Source organism: Lonchura striata, chromosome 3, assembly GCF_046129695.1.
Source record: "Lonchura striata isolate bLonStr1 chromosome 3, bLonStr1.mat, whole genome shotgun sequence".
In the NCBI taxonomy this organism is placed as follows: domain Eukaryota; kingdom Metazoa; phylum Chordata; class Aves; order Passeriformes; family Estrildidae; genus Lonchura; species Lonchura striata.
This window is the reverse complement of record NC_134605.1, coordinates 495,826-520,239: the sequence shown is the minus strand read 5'-3', so window position 1 is coordinate 520,239 and position 24,414 is coordinate 495,826. Positions and strand designations below refer to the sequence as shown.

The 24,414-nt window shown below is 41.0% G+C and overlaps 1 protein-coding gene across 2 annotated transcripts in view; it reads right to left on the bottom strand.

Moving 5' to 3' along the window:
- COMMD1 (copper metabolism domain containing 1) overlaps nt 1-24,414 on the bottom strand; it is a 64,263-nt gene that overhangs the window by 31,467 nt on the left and 8,382 nt on the right. For both annotated transcript variants that reach the window (XM_021538632.2, XM_077781831.1), the window contains exon 2: nt 14,240-14,521. In XM_021538632.2, coding sequence (XP_021394307.1) covers nt 14,240-14,521 — 282 coding nt within the window. The remainder of the gene's footprint in view (nt 1-14,239; nt 14,522-24,414) is intronic.

Below are 24,414 nucleotides of genomic sequence, written 5' to 3'. Positions count from 1 at the left end.
CTGCTTATTTCCAGGCAGCCCTCTGCCCAATTCTAATCAAGTCTCCAGGGTAATAAGCCTTGTTTGGGTTCACGTGCACCTCAGCTAGCAAAGCCAGTTCTTAGCATAATCATCGCTAGGAACAAAATTTTACAGCTTAGCTACACAAATGTACCACATAAAGCTCATTACTTTAAATGTAGGAGAAGATGCAGGTGCCAAGTAATTCTTCTGTATTCCACCCTTGTTTTTAAAGCTCTGTTCACTAAATCCACAGAATTTTAGACAAGGAGTTTCACTAAAAATTTCAAATGAAGACTGCTTTAAAAAAAACCCCAACACCAAACCACACATACCATAGGAATACAATCTATTCACAGCTTCCCAGGAAAATCAGCTGTGCTGCAGAGCAAGAACCACACACTGTTTCCATAACACAGCACTGGGGCTCAGCAGGATGATGTAAAACAACAACACAGGGAGGCACCCTGCAAACCTAAACCTTCCCCAGGACAGCCTCTGTGCCTTCATGTGCCCATGGGCAGCTTTAACCTGAGACACTTTGTGTTCCTTTGCTGTGTTGCACAACTCCAATAAAGGAAAAAAAGCCAGTAGCTGCTATACAAAACAAACGACCAAGTTCGGGAGTGAGGAGGAAGCCAAGGGAACAAGAAGATGGAGGACAGAGGCAGAACAGCAGCCTGAGGGGCAGAAGGGAAAAGAGGAGAGGCAGAAATGAAAGCAGAACCAGCAGAAAAAGACAGGAGGGAAAAGAGAGGCAGAAGAAATGAAAGTAGAATCAGCAGGGAAAGGTAGGAGGGAAAAGAGGAGAGGCAGAAGAAATGAAAGCAGCAGCAGCAGAGAAAAACAGGAGGGAAAAGAGAGTCAGAAGAAATGAAAGCAGAAGCAGCAGGGAAAGACAGGAGGGAAAAGAGAGGCAGAAGAAATGAAAGCAGAACCAGCAGAGGAAGAGAAGAGAAGTGGGGCTCAGAGCAGGCAGGCAGGCAGTGCTGCTGCTGAGGGGTGACACCTGCAGCTCAGGACCTGCTGGACTCCAAGCCCACTGCATGATTGCTTTCTCCTTTAGCAAAGCCTGAGAGTGACTGACCTTAGTGATCAGAGTGCATGCAGTATAAGTATATTACTACATTTTACTAGGTGCAAAATGTTATTGCTTCACACTTGAGAATTTAGAAAAAACAAGATGTTCAGAGCAGGACAGAGGATGAATACCTGGAACTGGCATGGAGTACAGCTCTCTTGGGAAACCACTTCAGATAAAAGGCAGCATTTGATGTAGGTTCTAACAACGGGGAAAGGAAAGAGAAACACTAAAAGCCATTTCCCAGATTTTGGATGGGCAGGATATTAATAATCTGCTCCAATATACCTCCATTTCAGATCTTCTCTGGCTGAAAAAAAATCCCACAAATATTTTCTCCAGTGGCTTACATATATCATGAATGTTCTGCCATTATAATGCATGGAACTATTAAATAAACTCCTTTGCCCACAGGTAAATATTCTTGTGTGCATACAGGAGGCTCAAACCAACATTTGTCCAGGTGATAAGTCACTGTGTGTTCCATGTTTTTTCCAGGCTTAGCCAGAGGTGCCTGGGGACTGGTTTGCAGGACTAATGTCCACCAGTGCTGTGGCTGCACTGTCTGAGATGTACCCTGGCAATACCACAAAGGCTCTACACTCTGGGAACTCGGGTTGAGGGTTTTTCACACCAGCCACCAGAATTAATGGAAATCCTTGTATTTATGTTCTCTGCCTTCAGACTGTATCTGAAATGGAAATTAAAATACCATCATAACTGATTATAAGTATTCATTTATGAGATTTTTATGGCAGTAAGAGGGGTTGCGTAGGAGCCTCCACAATAATAAATACTATTGAAATAAACTACAATGAAATTAATAATTTTGTATTCAAAGCACAGCAAAAACAAACATTAAACAAAGAGAGAATGAATGAAGACGACAAATTACTTAGCAGCACCCTTTCAACAAACCTCTTATTATTCTGGGTAGTGAATGAAAGAGTCAGTGTGGGAGAGAAAACAAACACACAACCAGAGCCAAGCAAAGGGCACAGGAGAAAGGAGGGTGCGGAGGAGCCGCGCTCAGGCAGGGAATGCTGCCAGATGGGGAAGGCACTGAGGCAGCAGAGGCCTGGTGACAACTCCCTGTCCTCAGGAGAAAGCCCTGCCCTCTGACAGGACAGGGGCTGTTGGACACTTCCTAGGATGGGACATGTGAGCCAGGCTGACCCGAGCACAACAAGTATTTGAAGTCAGTGTAAATTCCTGCTGGCAGCAAATCTTATTCCCTGTTTGCACTGGTCATCCTCAGCCCTCTGGCCAGGAGCTCTGTGTGCTGCCCTGAGGGAAAGGCAAGAGCTGAAAACTCTCCTGGGAGCCAGAAGAGCTCCCAGAGAGCTCTACACGGTGTCATGCAAACACACCAAAAGGGGCAGAGGGAAGGACCTGGTTTGGAGCACAGTATCTCAGTTCTCACAGCCCCTTCCAGAAAGCAATGCCAGAGAACAGCAACTTCCAAACCTCTTTGAAAGAAAGTACTTGCCTGCTCAGAGCAGAAGTCACTGGTTTAGGATAAAATGCAAAGATTTGCTGAACACAGTTTTCTGACCAGGTAGCTGCTGCCCAAGGATCATGGCAAGCCAACATCTTTCAGACAACCCAAAGGCCACTGGGATGTTACAGCACCACCCATGCCCCTCAAACTAAGTTCTCCTCCAGCAGCTCTGGAGAACAGTCCCCTTCAGAGGTAAGCAAGTCCTGTTGATCTTGTTCTGGAAGAACAAGCCTCTTCTTTTCTTCACTGTCTCCTTCCCCAGAGAGCAGCTTCAAGGTCTTCAAACCAATCCATTTGTCCATCACTTTCCAAACCCCCCGCTCTCAGCTGCAGGTATTGTTTCTTCCTTAGCATCCACCCAGCTTGACTTGGTGTGCTTGCAGAGGAAAATGTCAGGAAACAAAGTGGCCCAGTCACACCTCATATCCAGACCATGACAGACCTCAGTGCTCCTGGATCACAGCTCATCCACGCTGTTCATTGTCATGCAAAGCATTTGGTGTGCTCAAACCTGCAAGTACTTCTGCTCAGTGAACTCAGTGCTTGTCCAATATGACTTTAAAAAAGAAACTCACATTTATAATTTCATTTATAACTTGCATTAATTTTTGGCCCAAGAGTTTTGATTTAATGCAAATACAGGTCTCTCACCCAGCAGCTTGCACTTCTTTGGCTGACAGTTTAATGACCTTCACTCAACTACACTTCCCACAGTGTAATGGGAGGTGCTGCATTTCTTTTTTGCTTTTGCTTCCTAAAAAATGAAGGCTAATGCAGTTTGCCTCCACTGCCCTGAGCTGAACAAAGTGACGAGGTTTTGTCCATACCACTCATTTGAGAGGAGCTGTCAAGCTACATTAACCACTAGGCAGTTCAGACAGAGGTTGGAATCTATCTCACCGAACCTTAGGCTCCTAGAGCTGACCTAGTAATGCTTGCTTTCCTTTGCAGTCCATATTCTTTGAGGGAATAGTCCAAGGCAGAGCAGATTTATCATTCCCTCAAGTAGCCTGGCTTTCTCCATCTCCTCTCTGATGAGCTCTGGGTGCCCACCAGGACGTAGACATGGCTCATTGCTCAGTTCAGCCTTCAGTGAGAAGGAGCACGTGAATCCACACCTCTCTTTCACCACCTTCTCACAGCAGTAGCTATCACAAAAGCCAATTCTGTCAAGTGGCAAGTCTCTTTGTATAATCAAGACATGTGTAGGCAGGAACAGGTTCCAGTCTAATAAAATTTGATCAGACTTGAGCTTTCTCCCAGAGCGTTGTACTTCATAGCTGTCTTGGAGCATCATGGTGATATTTACTGGGAAACATAAGAGTTCCCTTTCTGTAAAAGCAGGCGGTTTACAATTAGCTGCAGACAACTCAAACGACTGCTTAGAGCAGAAATGTAATTTTCTGAAAGGGGTTATTGGTCCTGACCATGATGCAGTGCACTCCTGATCTGTCACACCTCATTACCTCAGACCAAGGAGTCAGGCCAGTGTGACTGGCTCTAACTGGATACCTTAGAGACTCCTCAGTGCTAAGTCCTTTTAAGATGCTGCCTTCCAGGCTGAAGTCTTCAAAAAAAACCAATTATCAAACTCATTTTCTCAAGTCCTGTGGCGTATTTACGGGTTAAATGGAATGAAATTTTTTAATAGTCCTTAAAGCACAACTTCACTTTTGAGGGTAATTCAACAGAAATGGAATCAATTGACTGAAAAGTTTATTGCCTGTAAGCATTCAAATATCACTTCAGGGGCTTAAAAAAAAATCCTGATATTATAGCAGCTTTGCATGTTCAACCAAGATTCAGAAGCTGTCTAATTCTAATTCCAGTAGTAATTTGTATCTCATTTACTTAGGCCACTGCAAATTAAATACAGGGCAAGCACATCCCTGATTTGCATTGGTGGAGCTTGGCCATATTTGAACATGAGGAAACTTTTCTCTTTTTATCTTCTGCCTGCCTAACTCCACTTAATGCAGTCTGGGAACTCAAATTACACAAATACCACAATCCTCACTAGGTCTCCACTGATGCAATTTATTACAATTCAATCATTAGGAATGTGACAATGTGTACAAGGAACACTGATTCCCAGCACAGAGGTCCTTTGGTTGTGCATCGTCAGGGTAAAAAGCACCACAAAGTTACTTCTGTACATAAAACAAGAGGTTTTGTACTCTCCTTGTGATTTAAAAGGGGAAAACAACCCCTGAAAAATTGGTATCAAGTGCGGCTACTTCTAAAATTGGGACTGCATTTCAAGCATTTATTAACTAAATTAGGCATATGCAATTTAAATTATGCTTTCCTTGTCATATTAACATATTAATGAATCTACATCAGTGAGTTGAACTAAAAATATATTCATGATTTACATGTCTGATTATCTCTGTGGAGTTTTGCAACCAATAATTTGAAAGGAGGACAGGAAAAAAAAACCCCTTGTGTCAAGGTCTATGCAAAATTACAGCTGCAAGAGGTTTCTTAATCAAAGGATTGCCTTGTATCTTTTGTAAGTTAGAATCTCTTTTTAAATGAAGAGGGTTTTCTCCAGGAATTATGTTCAAAGTAGTCATTTCCTTAAGCAGTATACAGGACAATGATATCTTAACCAAAAGCACTTGCCAGTGATATCCTCCCGACCATCTCCTTTCAGAGAAAAGCAGAGAAACTTATGCTTCACCCCACTGCCTCTGTAAGTATTTTCAAAACAAGCAAAAAGAAAAAAAAATTGAACCAGATGCATGCAAGGAAACAGAGAAAGCTATTTTGAGGATGAAATTGTCAACACCAACCAGCTTCTTGTAACCACTGAATGAAAAAAACCCCTGAACAATAAATGAGTTTATTTGTTAAAGCTGTGAGTAAGTCAGGACTGTTGCTGCTCCCAGACTTACAGGATCACTTCAGGCAACTCAGCCAAGCTGTGGCTCAGCTCACCACATTTCCCACTAACACTAGACAAAATAAGCAGGCAAGGAATAGGACCAGTACTTCAATCATGTGTGTCATTACTGCTGTCACAAGTCCACGCAGCTGAGAAACTTTCTAGAAACAAAGAATATCAATGCTGTTAAAGTCTCGAGATTCCCCCGCTCCTGCAATCTGTGCAGATTGCCACCTCCACATCCCCTTTTAGATCATCTCCATATCAGATACCTTTGCCACCCTTCTCCATATGAACTCCACAATACAAAACTCATCCAACAGCCGTGTCTCTCATTTTCTATTCCTCCTCCATTCTTGGAAGAAAAACTGGCACTTAAGAGAAGTTATCCTCAGCATTCAAGGAGAGCTGCTTCATTTCTGTTCAAGAGATCACTAGCTAGAATTTAAAATGATACTCTTTCAACATGCATGCTTAAATGAGCATTTTTTTCAAGGCAAGACAGAGCTCTCAATTTCTTTTGCTCAATTTTGCCCTCAACCTGTTCCTTCAACAAATTGGTCCACACTAAAGATAATGTGGGTGGAAAAAAAATAGAAGGGTGGGGAGGGAACAAAAAAAATTCATCTGGATTCACTCAGGCACTTTCAGCTCTATGAACACGTCACTGCTGGGACAGCACAAGGCTGAGGACAAGCAGCAAAGGGCAGCAACTTTTCAAACTCACCTTGCAGCAAGGAAAAGACCTGACACCAAAACCACCCTCTCAAAGCCACGTGTGATCTCCTGTGGCAGTTCCATTTACTGCCTTTCTTTCAGTCTATACTTTGACAAGATGAAGCCAGCATACCAAGGATCTGACAAATCCATTTAATATAGAGGTAAGTGAAGCTGCAAAAAAAGGGCTTTGTTTCCTCCAGTCTTCATTCACTCCCTTGGGAAGGGGCACCAGCCTCTCCCAAAACTCCTCTGCTGGCCTCTAGAAGTCCCCAGGCAACACTGCTAGTGGATGGAACAGCAACTGCAGGAGTGAGAGCCTGCTTTTATCCAAACAGGGCACCAGGATTCCAAGTGTTTCACATGCTGATTAACTGCATTTACCTGCTGGGACTCACAGCACCTCAGAATTAACACCCAGATACCAACTGCCAAGGACAGCTTTGCATACCAGCAGATGCCACCCAGCTACCTGTGGAATCACTCTTTCAGAGGTTTTGGAAACAGAATGATAAGAGGAAAAGGAGAAAAAAAAAGTTTATCTTTTTTAATTTTTAACTAGGATGAGTAGAAGCTCTAGAGGGATGGAAAGCCCCTAGTTTGCAGAAACTAGAATGGAAATATCTGCTCCATGGAAAGATAACACTGAGAATCAGCCATGAACTGAAGGGATTTTTCTTTGCCACTGTGTTGTTTCTTCTGTTGCATCAATTCTTGCATGGCAAAAACTGGGGTCCATCTTTTATGAAAAGTCTACTAATATATATAGATACACTCATATATTCAAGATAGAATAAAGAGAATCCAAAGGATTAAGCAGCAAAAAGAGTGTCATGCTCTACAAGTGCTTCTCCTCAGTTATGTGCTACCTTTCTCCTTTTGTATCTTCCAATACCTTCTCCTGCAGTAGCTCTTCCTAATGAAAAGAAATTAAGAACCTGGTGGTTCTTACTTGCACCCTGAATGCCAATGCTCACAGATCATGACAAACCAGAAAGGATCTCCAAAACACTTCTCAGCAGCAACATGGCACAGTGGCAAGAGGGGCAAGGCTGGCCAACTGGCAAAACAATTTTAAATGTATTTGGTCAGGCTAGGCCTGTAAAAACAAGATGCTTTGTTAACTAGTGCAGTGGGCATTTATGTTCATCACCAACTTCTTTTTTCCCTGAGTTTCCTAAGAACAAATTACTTGCTAATGTTGATATCCAAGTCCTTTGAAGAACAAAAATGGACACCACCACCAGAGCTAAGATGCAAAGAGGCTTTGATTTGCTCTACACAGACTCTCCAGCAAAGAGATTTCCCCTTTTAAAAATGTTTTTCAAGAATCATGCCAAACTTTTGACTTCTGTTAAAAAGATGCTAGTGGAGATGACAATTTTTGCTCCTTCAACTACATTTCACCTCAATTATAGACTGGCTTCGCTGCAAGGTCATGCAGCCAAATGGTGCCAGTGTGCATGTGGCATTCTGTGCAAATGCAGTGCTTTAATTTGCACGTTTGCAGACACTCTCCACACAGCCCCAGTCCATGGTGGTGGGGAATTGCACAGGCACCGTGATTATTTACACAACAGCAGTGCAAGTGTCACACAGAAACTGCTCTGCCAAGCTGCCTCAAACAGAACAATTCCTTTGGTGATGGGGGAGATGCAATTTAGGGTCTCTGACTTTGTAGAGCCAGCTCCAAGAAAAGGTATGTGGTGAAACACTTTCGCTGTGTCAACAGCCAGGTCTGTTGACTCAGCTGCCCCTATCCCAGCCTTGTTGCAATCTGTTTCTCAAGGCTGCACGAGATACTCTGGAGGACATTTCATCAAAGCTATCCCATATTTTATTGCTCTGCATGAATGCCAGATTGATGCAAAAGAACGTAAAATATTTGCTGATATCACTGATATTATATATAACAGTTTGCAAGTCCTCTGTCATAATGTGCAAGACCTAAGAAGGTAAAAATTTCAAGGGTCCAGGACAGAACCTGAATTTAGGCAGATGAAAGGCAGTAAATAGGCATCACTGCTGGCTTCATAACAGCTCACCTTCAATTAATGCAGAATTTCCCCTGTAATACCCTGAGCTCAGCTACAATCAAAAATACTTATATCCTAGTTAACTTACTCTATTTAATTACGTCAGCAAACTAAGGACAGGGAATATATGTGCAAGTGCACACATACTCATAAATAAACCAGCATTGAAACTGTCAGCACTCCCAAGTACAGAATATCCTTGCTTTGTATAGGATGCATACATGAGGGAAAAAGTACTGTCAAATAAACCCAGTGGAAAAGTGACAGTTTGAGTCAGACACTTATTTAATATCTCTATTTAATGCTCTTATCTCCTTAACGTACTTATTATTCTTCCACATCCCAAGAACCACAAATGACAAAATTCTCTCCTTTTTCCCCAAGTTTCTCTCCACTCCAAGAAGGTGACAAAAATTGACCTGTCAAAGCAAAGGACTACAGAGAGTGCCATGCAGAGGATTAAGTAAATAAGTGAGCTAAGTCAGCCAAGTGTGTTAGCTTCCTCTCTGTGGAGTGACCCGCTGCCCTCTCAATTTTTTATTTGCTTTTGCACTGTACTGCCCTTATGTAACTGTTCCCTCCAGCTCATAAATTTCCAAGGTGAACAAAAGCTCAAATGATTACATTCAGCTTGCCCACAAAGGTGATTTTTTTCCCCAACTGACTTCTACTTACCAGATTCCCTCATTTTAATCACATAAAAATATTAAGCCCATTGGGGTTAAGTTGATTAATTTGGCTTCTAAATGCCTGTGCTTCCCCATTTTCCATGGGAACATCGTTTCTGATGATGTTAATAGCTACAAAGACTAAGATAGATTATGGCTGGAAAGGAAAAATGGTTTGGTGGTTGCTTTTCCTTCCTCTCTGCAGGCCTGGCTGGAGTTATTTTGGTTTGGGTACCTGGAGCTGCTTTTCATCTCCCCACACGTTGCTTTGCCCACACGGATATCCTACAAAAAGCAATCTGCCTTTTCAAACAGCTCCTACATGAAAAAGACTGGAGATCCATTATCTGGGGCTATTTTCAGCCATACCTCTGAAGCAGCCTGAGCTGGAGTCACACAGAGGCAAAAGCAGGCACAGCTATAATCCTTCCTCCCCATAGCATGAGTGTACTCCTGATGGACTCTTGGTCTGACCTCCCTGCAGCAGCAACAGCCATGGCTGGGGATAACTGTAGCTGACAACAGCCAAGGGAAAAATGGCTCAGAAAAATGCACAAAACACCACCACAGCAGCATTCAGTCTGTACTCCCAGCAAGGGAATGAGTTTTTATAGAAGATTACACTGTGAAAACGTGCTCATATGTGAATGCTATAAATAAATATAATTTGTTTATAGCACAGATTATAGAAATTTCAGACTAGATTTGTGTAGCATGGACATAATTAACAAGTCAGAAAAAAAATTAATCTCCCAGAAGTTTACTTTGAGACCTACTTTACTCCTTCTCAAAACATTAATTAAACCTTTATAATCATTGCAACTAAAACCTGATGAAATGTCAAGCTCCAGACCTTCCAAATACTGGTAGCCTGTTATCTCCAACATACAGCGCATGGCAATTGTCTAGAATCCTTATAAACTCTTTCCACACATGAATTAACAGAATTATTCCCTGAATTATTATTATTGGTAGTATTATTTTCTCTGAATTACCAGGGTTCTGGACCCAGCCACCAGCAGACAGTAGGTAAACTGCCAGCTGACAGTTCCTACTTTTTCAGCATCAAGGATGCTGTTGCACTGGCAAAGGTGCACTTCACTCAGAAAGTCCTTTTATCAGAAAGTATTTTATCTCACTGGGGAGAGTTTAAAGTGACAATCAAAATATAATCGTAAGTAATGAATATCAGACTTTCACTGAAAAGGCTGTTACTAATGCCTACCAGTTCTTTAAAGAAAAACACTTGTTTTTTGTGAAGATACATATCCCTGGTGATTTCAGACCAGAGAAATATATGGAGTGAAAGCCTGCTTTCATTTGCCCTTAACTTTGAAAGAAATGATCCTAATTTCTTACCTTGTATTTAGCTTCTGGTATTTGCTATATTGTGGTATTTACTTACTGTATATCATTAACTGTGATGACCTCTCTGTCAGGTAGAGGCTTTTAGAAAAGGAAAGAGAAGAGATACAATATTTTGTGAAAAAAAACCCTTTAATCCATAATCATGATGTGATTATCTCAGGTCTTTCTGGGAAGAATGCTGCAGAATCCCAGCTTCATGTTAAACCAGGGCAGAACATACTCCTTGATCATAAAACCTGCTTTAAGATCCAACAAAGCTCCAATAGAAGTGATATTACATGAATTACTGGTATCTTAAACACTGAAAATAAATGTATGTGGAAATACCCATTCTATAAATAAGTTAAAAAAAGAAACAAATTCTAAGTTAATCTGTAATATCTGATCAGTCTCAGACATTAAATTGCAAAATATATAATGCTATATATTTATAAAAAGAAAGTAAAACTTATTGGCAAATCAGCCCACAGGAAGAGCAGAACCCCAGGGGAGAGGCAGATTTCATGAGGAAAATAACACAACAAAGTCCAGAAAACAAGTTGAAATATAATCTCAGTGCCAAGCCACGGTGCAAAAGCAATGCATTAATTTTCTGTCAGGGGCAAGGTCAGGTATAAATCTGGGACTGAAATGTGCAGGTAAGCCAACACTGCACAGCAGTGGCTGCCCACCACGTGGAGCAGTGCTGGTGCAGAGGGGCAGGAAGGGCATGAGGAGGATGCTCCAGCTCACTCTCCCATCCCTCTGGGCAGATTCACGTCTGGCTGAAACTTCATGCCAAAAGAGCTTTACAGACACGCTCAGAGAGGGAGAACAAGATAAAAAAGGACATAAAGAAGGGGACAGGTAGCTACAGATGTTTTAAGAGAAAGCCAGCAAGGTAGATAAAAAACCCAAGAGGATAAAACCATTGTGCCAAAGAAAAGATGAGCTGTTCAAATGGAAAAAATGAACCAGGAGCAATGAGCACTAAATATCACAAGATGAAGGCAAATGCAGGCTAAAGTGCAACTGCTTTACCATTTTATTTTTAGTCATATTGTTAAAGAAAATGGGCTTTCAAAGCTGATGGCTAGCATGTTCATCTGCCTTTAATCTTAATATAGATCTGCCAGGATCTATAAAGACTACAAAACCAGCATAAAGGAAACTTTTAATGTTGCTGTAAAATCATTACTGAAGAAGAGTTCAAACTCCAATTTACAGATCTTGAATCACTTTTTCCAAAGTGAAGACTTTGGGAATCATGTTTTTGCAGCATATTATTTTCAAATGTTCTTAATTAGAAGTGTTTTTAAGAGCACTTAGGGAAAAGGGTTCATTTTTTTCCTTTATCAGTAATGGCAAGGCTAGCAAGAATTAATGTATGCAAGTTGTGATGGATTCTCAAACCCAAAAGCAGCTCTCTCCAGCCAGAAAACATTTACAAAATTTGGCAAAATGCACTCCGTCTAGTGGCATTTATGAACCAGCCACTTCCAATTAATTCCCCATATCCAACCACATCAGGTTTCACACACAGAGTCTTCCCCTCATGAAAGAGTTGCCTTAAATTCAGAGAAGGCAAGCAGGAAGCAAAGTTATTTATTGAGGCAGAAGGAGAAGATGCTCCACCAAGCAGCCCGGCCGTCTGCTGGGCAGAGACCTAAATCCAACCCAGAGACACTGAGAAGAATCAGAGTGACTTCTGGAAAGGTACATTTTCTACAAAGCATTTCTTTCCTTCTGTTGAACCATGAAATATTCATGCCAATTCATTACATATCAATGCACTTGTATATTCCCCTGTTATCATATGTCCAAATGAAAACAGTCCGTTGTGAATAATTTACTCCTGAATCATCAGCCAGCTTTCTTCTTCAAAGCCAGATCTTCATTATTCATCAAATCCCATCTATGGCTGACAACTGTTTAGAAAATATGTTCTCTGCTAAACTTAAGAAAGATACCAGTATATGTGTATTTGATGTGCTACAAGACTCGATATTTAGAAGAGATGTGCTAACAATAAAGTAAAAATACTTATAAAGACTATAAAACATGACAGTTTCAAGTTAGTGGGCTGGATCCAGTGTGCAACAACAACTTTTTCAACCTCCAGCAGGAGTCTCTGTGACCAATCTTTCCAGGAGGTCCCCAAAGCCCTGTGGCTTCCCAAAACTCATCCCATCACAGGAGCATACAGCCTGATGCAGAGTGCCTCAACCCAAAGATTTACAGCAGACAACTTACTTAACCCACAGCCAAAGGCTATGTGAAACCAGAGTCTTAGAATAAATGTACATTGACTCCAGAGGTGACCATGCTAATTACTCCATGGTTGTTCCAGTAAATACCAGTTTAACTCACACCAAGTGTCAGGCTTGCCACAGCTCACTGGCATCCTCAGGGAAGGAGGCAAAATTGTGTTTGATGGCAGTTCCAAAAATGCATTTACACAACCACTTCCCTTTGCAGCATGAAGGTGCATTGCTAAAATAATTAATTTTGATTTTGTTGTGGGGCTCTTCTGTGTGCCTCAGAAATGTGTAGTCCTCCTCCATCCCCTGACTCTCTCTGCAGAGGGTGAAAGAAATATAAATATCCTTGCTGCTTGATATTACTGTAAAATCCATTACTGGGGAAAAAAACAGTTTCAAAAGAGGAGTCACTAACTACATAACCCCCTTGTGAAACAAAACAGTGATTCTGAGTTAAAGGATGCATTTTTAAATGAATGTAGGTATTTCTCCCATTTGCTCACTAATGTACTCAATGTACTCATTATAATGTGCTCCCTGTAACCTTTTTATTCAAAGCAACCTTTTCTCCATTTGCTGCTAATAGAACACAATCATTTTCAATCTCAAGATCTTGAGCAGAAAACTCCACTTCTCTGAGGTCAGGAAAAAACCTGAAGCCACACACCATTATTGTACTGGTCACTGCAGAGATCCATGGGTGGAAGGCTCAGGGATGATCAGCTTTCACTGACTGCAAAGAAAAGTGAACTAACAGAATGACTCCAACAATACCTTCTGTCTCTGCAGGACCTCTGATTTCATGTACCTTCATCCTGGTCTTGGCTTAGCCACACAGCTGGAATTCAATCATTCCTATGCACACGTATTTTCCAGGTGTATGGACTGAGGTATTCTTAATTCAGGCAATCTTGCTACTAAAATACTATGAAATACAAGGAACCTTGCTAAATGTTAACTATTAACATCAAAATCCCCACATCAGCTCATGGCATGATTTGCAGTAGCTACTGCTAAGAAATGAGGTTTTGAAATTTATTAAAACAGTGCAGAGAGAAAAGATACCAAAATGAAGCACATTTCCTGTTAGAAAACAACAGCAAATGTGAAAATGAGAAGCTGCGCCTTTAGCTATACATTTCTATGGACTATAAAGATAAAAAAAGGAAGGCAATGTTCAGCACTGATAGAGCTATACATATATATATATATATGTGTATGTATAAAGATATCTTTCAGGCAGATAAGGCCAGATTGCATAATGTGATAGGTAATAAGTAACATAAGAATGGGTGTTATGTAAAATAAAAAGGAGCCTTTCCCCTCATTTGTTCTAAAATGTAATTTGTGAACTTTACTCTTTTTCAGCTCCTACTTTGCATATCTTAACTAATTTTAGTGTTAAATTAAAAGAAAAAAAGACTAATTGCATTTGCAGTGCACAATATACAAACGGAATGATAAGATCATGTTTGATTTCTACATCCTCTGATAGTTCAAGCTTAATGAAAAGAGAGCTGTCAATACATATGTGAAGGTATGAAAAAAAATCAAAAATTGCATTCACCACCCAGAATGTTTCTTTGTATCCAAAGATGGACCCCAATTTCAAGTCCATTAAAGGGCCAATGGTGACAAATTAAGTGCCTTGATCTGGATGCAGTGAATTCAGCAATAGGTAATATGCCTCAGTGCATGTGTAGCTACATCAGGTCCATGTATTTTGCAAAAGGAAGCTTACCTGCCCATTTTTTCCCAGTTCCATTTCAACTATTGCAACAGGAGTGTTTATCTGATCAATGTGCCTCAGCTGTGACTTCAGGTCCACTCTCCAGTTCATGTTTTTCAGGACATTATCCCAGCAGCTCTGACTGATCAGGCTCTCATGGATTTGAGTCCGGTGGTTCTTCCAAAATTTTGCAATGACTGCAGCCTGATCTGACGTGATGCCACCTTGTTTTTTGGTTTGGGCAGTGAGGAAAGCTTCCAGCTGATTCAAATCCATGTCTGCTGAAGCAATTGACTGTAGGAAAATAAAGGGAGTAAAAGGGAAAAGCTTGCTTAACTGAGGACTTAAAGGACACGTCTTTAGTGTTTGACAAATACTGGATCTTGAAGGGGCTGTACAAAGAAACCAGGTAATGCAAATAACCTGAGACCTTTCATTAAGACTTAGTTTGCAAGTGCCTACTACTTATCCCAGACTCCTGCCCCACAGCAGCTGGAGGGGAGTGGGTTGGCTCCAGCAATGAGCTGGGAGCACCTTTGGGAGTTCAGCACTGGTATGGGATAGCAAGGAGGCTTCTCCCTGCCTCCTGGCCCCTTCCCCACTGTGCCACAGGCATTCCCAAATGCACAATGCTACAAACACTGTGTCAGTCTGGCACTGCTCTGCTGGGCCAGGGAACAGGAAGGCTGGGACAAAGAAGGCATGCTCCTGGGCTGGAACAAGTGAAGGGGCAGCCTAGCTCATTGCAACATCCACAGTTTCATCTGCCACCTCCACACCACACACAAGGAAGCAAAACTGGTAAATGCTGCACCAGCAAAGCAGGGCCTGCAGCAGCAAGAGCACAAGCCTTTCAAGGGAGAGTCAAAATGCAACTGCATTTTTTCATCTCTATTATTCAATCCATAAGGCCCAAAAGCCTTAACAATGCACCTGCAGCTTATTTTAGAGCATTGGTGGACTTTGTCAGGCTTTATTTGTATTTTGCAACAGCATGGAAGGGGTCATTTACTCCTTGGCTCTGTGCAGCAACAGAAATCATTATTATTCCTCAAAGCCCCTTTTTATATAGATATCCAGTTTTCCCATCTATTTTGTCAGAACTGACAAATCCACAGCCTTATATCTGCATTGCCAAAGTGGCAATAGCTGTTACTATATATGGCCACCAAGGGAGGATGGGAGGTAGGAAGAGGAAACTGGTTGTTTCCCCATCGTCATCTCAAGCAGATGCTTTTCCTTCTTTTTCACACAAAATGGATGCAACTTCTCCAAAATGAACACAACACCTCCAAGCACATGCTGACACAGAGCACAGCAAGATGAAGTGCAGCCAGTCCTTGGGATTTGCCTCAATTTAATCATCCTTGAGGTGGTACTGCTACAGCTGCATTCCAGGCACTGGGGAAACCACAGGCTCATTCCTGTAGCCAGGGGTGTGACAGTGTGTGGCTTTGGGCTGGACATAAACACTGTGAACCTCGCATTGCCTGTCTGCAAAACTGGGCAGTGCTGATCTAAAAATTGAGTGTTTTTTATGAGGGAGGAGCTGCCTTGCCTTGCTTTCACAATAGATCAGCTGCCATCTGTTATGTGATTGAGAAAAGAAATGGCAATCAACACTAGGAGTAAACCCTCAGCTGTATTAAGGCTCCAGCTTAATAGGAGCATCTGTGATTTTATTATAAAATCTGAGCTGCCTAGTGCACCATTCTGGCTTTTCTATAGGGCATTTGACATATTGGTACATACTGCTTGCTTTATATCAGAAATATTTAACTTAAGAGGTAATTATCCTGTACTAACTCATTATGCTGGAAGTGAAAACAGCACTTCTTTTCATCTTCAGGAGAAAAGCTATTCAGACTTACACCCCTTTCCTACAGCCACATTTTACACTGTCTACTAACAGCAGTGTGCAGTATTTTCTGCTTTAATATTTTTCACATCACTACATCTGTGTTTGTGTGCTGTGTGACAGCAGCTCCTGCTCGTGTACTCCTCCTGTGCTGGTTTGTGTGAATGGGGGGAGGAGGGCAGGTGAATCAACAAGCAGAGACCCCAGCACCTCATGAAAGCCCTGTCAAGATCAAGTTCAAATGCAGACTTTCTTCTCAGTTCAGCTGTGCAGAAAATTGCCTTCTGTTTTACTCCTGTGCAGAAGCCAAGAACACAAACTGTGTCCCCTGCACTGAGTGAAGCACAGGTGTCATGGCAAAACAGTTCATCTGCATTAAATGTGAACCTTATGCAGGTTCATGGTGATACCAGGCACCCCTTTTCTAGGCTTCATTTCATAACCTTCAAGCATTTCACATTTGTAATCCTCTGGATTTTTTTTTTTAACCTCACTCTCTTCACAACAACCCTTTTTGCAAGATGCAGCAAGATTTCTGGCAGTGCCCTTCTAAGCTGATAAAAAACTGCAGACACAAAGTTCCTTATTGTGCTTGACATGTGATATAAATCTGACTTTGAAGTGTATCCAGACAAGGAAGCTTATGGCCAAACTGGAAATTTTAAGCATAAGGAACACCAAACAACATTACTAGAACATATACAGGACAGTTCAACCTGGCTATTTGGTAAAGATCATCAGGAGATTGACAATTAATTAAGGTGTGGTGTGAGCTACATTTAAAAGCTCTGCACCTTTATGTATTATAAGCACCCTGATACAGTTTGCTACCAAAAGAGTGCCATGTAAAACCAGAGAAATGAAACCATGTATAATAATCAGCCATCATTTATACCTCCCTCATACACACATGTACACACAACAGGGATAGTTTTATACTCTACATATAAAAGAAACTTACTGCACACAGCCAAGAACCTGAAAGGTAACACTCATACTGTATTTTGGTGGAGTATTTATCAGATAATGCATACCTTAAAAAACACAGCCTTGTAATCCATCATTCAGACTAGAATCTCTCTCTTCTTGGAAATATGACTACTGCTTAAAAATTCCTTTAAAAAAGCTAACTGGAAGTGGGTACAAACAATCAATGAGTTATATTTTGATACAGCTGCATGAAGAATTTAATTAATGGAGACATATTTTCTTTGAAATTCCTAAACAAATCCCACCGGCTATAATGGTTTTCAAGCCACATAAGAACAGTAATTCATTTTAGTATTCTTTTTCATCTTAACTTGGAAACATTTCACTGTGGACAAAAATGAAAGACTATTTAAAGTCTTCGCTGATCTTTTTGGTCTCTTGTTGCATGAACATTTACACAATTTATTCTTTAAACAAATGTAGTTCTACTCCATTGCTTATATGAAGGGCCTCAGTTCAGAATTCTTTTAAGCTTGGGGAAATGTTTTATTTTAACTTGGCAAAAATTATATTTCAAATAATATTCTGCATAGCTCTACAAACAATTCTTTCTATTACTTTTATCAATGCTCATTTATTACATAGAATATCCAATTACAGTGAATACATCTGGTATTTCTAAGGACTGATTTAAGTTCAAACACGAGTGGTTCTTCTGTGCTTATAACTAGAGGTAGATGAAATATATCTGATTATTAGTCTCTCTCTTATGCTATTAAAACCCCAGGAGCTTCAGATGAGCATTTATCACCACCAGGACAATGACCAGCTGTTGTTCAACTTCCAACATGCTGGAATAAACAACATATCCTAACAGGAAAATTCTCAGAACTCAAAGGTATTGAAACCTGTTTTATCCATCTGCTGCTAGAGCTGAATCACTGTCAGCATTGATTCTAAGAGTGAAACATCTTATTAATGCCAATTACTTAGCCCAGACAGACCTTAAAGTGCAGAGTAATTGCCATTTCTTCAGTCACTGTACTGTTAGTGACAAATCATTATCTTATAGAGACTTTATACTCTCAGCTAATTTCAGTTTTTGTTGGTAATCACATGTAATTTACCATTTCAACATAAAAATCTTCAACTAACTAAAAGCAGAAAAGTTATCTTAAGAATGTATAGAATCACAGCTGTTCTATGCCAGTGCCAAATGTAAATTAACTTTACTGTGACTTCACTTAAACATCTAAGTAAGAAAAACCCATTTCAAAACCAGAGTCTGTAAGACAACACCATTAGATATTAAAAACTTGCTCACATTATGTATTTTGTGATTTGATAAAACACTTTTGCTTTTCCCTCCTAGAAAGCCCAGCTTATGGACAGTCTGTCACATTTACAAGCACACAAACCCTGCCCTTGGTGATGGCAATACTTTCCTTTTTCCAGAGGCTGGGCAGATGCTTTTGAACAGCAAGAAACAGTCTTAGTAATACTGAATTCTCCTTGTGTTCTCCTTTAACACATATCCACTGTGTCTTCAAATACAATTCAGCCAATAAAAATATGACTTCAAATACCATTTCCTTAATGAAACAATATTTGGTAATCTGGAGAGTTTTGTATTAGCCTAATTAGATCCATCAGACATGTGCCCTGGTACACAGAACAGGAAAATAGACTTCATTATCTCTTCTGAGAAATAAAGCCTGACAAGCATGCAGTACTAGTGAGAAACAACAACTGGTAAAACCCACTGAGGAAAAAAGAACACATTACATTCTCAGAAGAAAAACACTACTTGTCAACCATCACAGAAGAGCTCTAAGAGCTGGACATAGTAGCACGTGGAGGCATTTCCTGCAGCTGACCCTCAGAAGTGAAGGCTGCTCTCAGCCTACAGCACAAAGAAATCCCAAGCTCAAGGAAACAATTCAGTCCCACGGAGCCTGCTACCGAACTCACCTCCTCAGGCTTTTGGGAGGTGGGGTAAAAGGTTATTCCTGCATCACTGCTCTTCTCATTCGTGTGCTTTTAGAAATAGAACCCTGCCAGCCATGTCTCAGACCCCAGGAATGCAGGCAGGGAGACAAGGAAGCAGCTGCGGGCAGGAGGAACATGCCAGGGAGCCTTGCTCAGCTGAACATCCTCACCACACAAAGCCCATCCTGGGTGACACCAATGTGCATCTCTTCCATTCTCTTCTTCTGATTGGCATCAGAAGAAAACATTGCCTCGACCTGGGGGCAAACAGCAGCTGCCTGCAGGGGAAGAGAAGCAGCTCAGAGCAGCACACGAGTGCTGCTCACACTGTGCTGTCAGAGCCAGCTCGGTGCAAAGAGCAGCTTCTGACAGGAGGAATCCAACATCTTCCCAACCCTGTGGTTTCTGGGTCCTCCTCTGTATGTCTGAGCCTGACTCTCCCAAGGGCTGCTGAGCTATCCAGCCCTGTCATAAATGAGCTGTTCCCACAGACGGTCCCTGCATCTAAGTCCAGAAGACTTTCCCACGTTTCCGGAGACAGCAGAGGTTTCCTACTAGTTGGTAGGTTGTGCCTCACAAACACTGTTTATTACAGACCAAAGCTCTCCTGAGAATCAGAATTAAGACAAAATTAGATACAACAGCCTGTAGCCTCTCTGCACTTGGAAATGGTGATCCATCTTTCAGAGGAAAAAACACCCCAAAACTAAAGGCGTCTACACTCCCCACAAATTTCTAAGCCAGAAATCCCAAGTGACCTTAATACATTTAGCATTTCTACCACACAGTAGAAAGATTTTAACTCATCTCTAAGTCTTCATCGAATCCATGGGAGATCACATTAATTCTTCTATTCACATTCCATACCATGTCCCAGTATTACTTCTATTTCCCTCTTATGGAGCTGTAGTGAAAGCCAAAAGTGAACCAAAACAGTTTGCTAAGAGAAAAGAACTATTGAACCTGTGAACCATTAAGAGGTAAATAAATACATTTATTTAAATCCTGTAGCTTACTTTTTTCCTAGTATGTAACAGGTCTTCTGCAACAACTACTGGTTTTATTCCAACCTTTTGGTTCCTTGCCAAGGAGGCACTCACCAGGTCAACAGGGGTTCAGTAAACTTGTAAATATTTTTGAATTTGACTTCTGATTTTCATCAAGCTTTCTTCTTGGATGGGAAAACTCGCAACACACACCAACACAAAAATTATGGAACTGCTACTGCAGATGGGAAAAACGTGTGTGTGGATGATGAAGTTTCAGGCAAAATTACATCCTTCCTGTGTTCCTGATCTTATTAAGCTTGATTCCACACAGACCTGTCAATTGAGCACATGGAAGGAAAAAACTCTTCTCAAGAGTTCACTTTAATGTTTCTTCACTGATTCCCCCATCTCCACTCCCACAATTCCCAGGCTCCCACCAAGCAGAAATCCGCTAAACACCTTTTTTATTTTTTGGTATATAAGCTCACCAAATTATGTTCTCTATTAATTTTTTTTTTTTTTCTTGAAAGTTCAATCACAGGAGAGTGAATATTCGGCTATTTTTGACCTAGCTTACAATTGAACACAAAAGAGATTTTAGCATTAGTTTCTAAAAACATGTGAAGCGACAACAACATTTTTTCTCCAGCCTGCCCCTGCCAAGAGTCTGTGCAACTGGTAGAAATGCCCTGTTTGAACTCACAACACCATAAAATACCACTTCCTAAATTTATTTGCAGAAGGTGTCATTTTTCTGTGGTGTGAAGATGCATTTGATGACAAAGGAGGATGAAAGGCTGATGAAAACAGGCAGCCACCAGAGGAGCCGCAACCTGAGCCGTGTTCCTGAGGTCACATCACGCTTCCTGCCAACCTCAGTGAGCGGCTCCCCACACAGAAAACATCTTCAGCTGAAGGAAAAGTGAGAATCATCAGGATTACTCAGTCTGGACCTACTCTGTCTAGGCCTTACAGCACTAAAAAAACAAGAACAAACATTAATAACAAAACAGAACAAGCCCACCCACGGATAGCATCACTCATGGGTAGATATCCAAATGGCGCCTGCAGACTCAGATTATGAGTAGATACTTAAAGCTTGGATTTTAAGCAATAAACATTAAAAAAAATCACCAGCCCTTCCTTCCTGAGTAAGTTTTCAAAACACTTGTATTATTTAAAATAGAAAGAGGAAGAGTTATACAAAAAAAAGGCAATGGAAAGTGCTTCTCAGAGAGCACAGATAGGTTGGACTAGCTGGAGGGAGATAAAACATGGAACAAAACAAAAGTTCTATTAATAGCAGATATACTTGCAACAACAAAGGTGATGTAGGAGGATTATAAATACAAACATACTGAAATTAAAAATACAAATATAAATTGTCCAACCTGACCTGTACTCTACTGAATTACAGCAAAGAAAAAAAATCACAGACTTTGTCATCAGTTTTCTCTCCACTCCAATTCTTTGCTGTGGTTTAGAAAGCATTTTACCATTTGGGGTGGAGGGAAAGAAATGTCATATTTCCAGTAGTTCTTAAACATGCAACCATATTACAGACAAGTTGGAGAGGTTCAGCCTCTCTCAAAATGAATGTGCACACACTTGTGCTCCCTGAACTCCGCTTCAGCAGAAGGGAGCTGTTGTCTTGGAGAACACACAGATCCTTAGAGGTTACATTATTCAGTCTAAAGTGGTTTCTTCTTCAGTCCTGAAGGAGCTGGATTCAGAAGCAAGAACCCTCAACAGATGAAAGCCATTTAATGGACTATTGCCAAAGACAGAGTGGTAAATAAAAGGAAGAAGAAGAAATCCAGATAAGAGAGAAAACACCAGGTGATAAAAAAAAAAAAACAAAACAAAAAAAGTCAAGGAAGGGAGTAAAAGCAGGAAAAGAAAGACAGACACAGTGACAATCCTGGAACTGGTGACATGACCTGTCATTTCTGTAGGAGACCACAAGCTCAGCCTTTTCTTCTCCCCCTTTGCTCTCTTATCTCAATAAAAGAGATCTGTGTTTATCAGGTTTCTACAACCATTCTAGGAAAATTACTTGCTGCTGCGGACTACTGCTTCATGTCTAATCTCATGTCACTTAGGAGAGTTAAAAATAGAAGTTGGAGCACTTCACAATTTGAAGATGCAGAAAAAAAGTTGTAGCCCTACTCCTGAGTGCAGTAACGGTGCAGACATTAGCAGAGCTTCTTGGAGCTTTGCAAGCAGTGATCCTATCAGTGAAATCAGCACAAACTTGCTTTATTTTGAACCAAACACAGAAACAGAATTAGTATCATGAATTAAATTTCCACTTTTACTCAGAGTACCTTGATTGTCTGCATCTTAGAAGTTAATGGCTAACTCAACTAATCTGTCCGTTGGCTTGCATTTGGACATAGAGCAGAGATGTTCTAGCAGTGAAAAACATGAGCCATATGAGCCTCATCCCTACACTGCTGCCATATATTCCTTTTTAGTGGCAAACTCTGACTCCAATCTCTGCTTTCCTTCTTTCCCAGCACTGTTGTGCATTACCTGCTATTGCCACTCTGAGCAGCAGCTGGAGCTCCATTTCCTACCTGGAAGAAGGATTGCTGCACTCCCAGCCCAGGCTGGGAACACATCCCTGCTTTAGCCATAACCCTGCAGACCGTGTTTCAGCAGCAAACATGAAAGGAGGAAGCTTACAGATTACACTGCTTCACAGGAAGCAAGGAACATTGCTCTGCCAGCTGGTCCTTCACCACCTATTTTGACAGCTCATGTTACATGCTGACAGAGCTGACAGGTGACAGGGAAGCTTCCATTCTCAGGATCCCAGCCACCAGGGCTTCCTTTCAGCACAGGGAAAATGGTTTTCCCTCCTGTCAGCTCAGTGAAACATAAAACATGCCCCCCAAAGAAGCAGCAGCCATGGTGGCTGTGAACAGCTGAGCCTTTGGAAGGAGAAAGGAGCAGCAGGTCAAACTCCTCAGCAGAGGAATCACACCTGTAAATGCTCCTGTCCGTCCCTGTTGCTGGAAAACATCCCCTGAGCAGGAGCAAAGGCCAAAGCAGGGAGCTCGGAAGAAACCATCTCTCACTGTCCCATAAAGACCTAGCTGCCATTTCCTGTATCAAAAATTATCTCTGCACTAAATGTAATTAATATTTTGGGGAGAGAAAAAGATGAAGATGTGATGAAACAGCTAAGACATCATCCAAAGCCCTTTCCAAGAGAATCCCACTGAACATCACTGACTGCTTGGATCACCCCAGAGAGGGTGGTTTCTATCAGGTTGGGCTGCTGGAGTCATCCATCAGTGGATGGCCAAGCCATCAGGCTTTCCCTTTTTTTTTAGGAACCTCTCCCCAGCCCTGTGCCACCCCAGCCTTTGATTTCACATTTTTAGGCCTCAACTGCTAGAAACTTCAGCAGTCAATTGCTCCAAGACACTGCAACCCTTGGCATCAAAAATAATTAATTTCTTTTTTCCTTGTGGATTTTGTCTTTGAGTCAAATTGAAGGCTACTCATATTCAGTAAACTCCCTGCCATTTGTCCACATGAACTGGACAATTTTATTAGAGCTTTCTGTTCATTATGAGACTTTTTACAGATTACCTAGCATGCCATAAAATGAACAAACCCACTTTCCTTGACAAGCAAATGTAAATCATAAATGTACCATTTTTTTCTTTGACAGAAAAAGGGAGTTACAAGCATTTTTCTCACTTCAAAAATGTTAAAAAATTGAGCTAAATGAAAAAATAAAAAAGGAATCACAACTAATCCAAATACACAAAATACTTCTGCCATGTGTGACTGTGTAAAACTAAAAGGTACTTATACAAGCAGCTTGTCAGAAGAGAATAAAAACCGCTCTTGAACCAGAAATGGCAAAAAGAGTCTGAGAGAACAGCACATCTGATGTGACAGTCTGAAGAGAGACAACAAAGCCGTGTGTAAATGTCAGACAAGGAGTAAAAATGTCTGTTGATTACTTGCCTTTCACACAGATACTACTTCAGCGCGTGTATCTTCAAAACATATTTCATAATCCTGGCATCACAGTTCAGAGAGACTGCAAAGAAAGGAAAGGAAAAACTACCCACCAAGCTGAGGTAGAAATCTTTTGGCAGAGATCCCAAAACATCTCAACCAGAAAAAAAACTAACCTTATTTGGAAAAAAACCCACAGAATTTGCTCAAACTATATTTGTATTGCCACTTTTTACTGTGAGGGAAGGGAAAGAGATGTGAAAAAACATGCTTTCAGAAATGCATTAACATATGCACAATGACATGACACAATGACAAAAATATTTTAAAAATAGTTAGAAAAACACTTAAGGCTAAAAACTGGACAAGCTGGCTGTTATTGCACATTTTCTCTGAAAAGTATATTTTATGTCTTTTTTTGATGAGATTGTTGCAGTCTA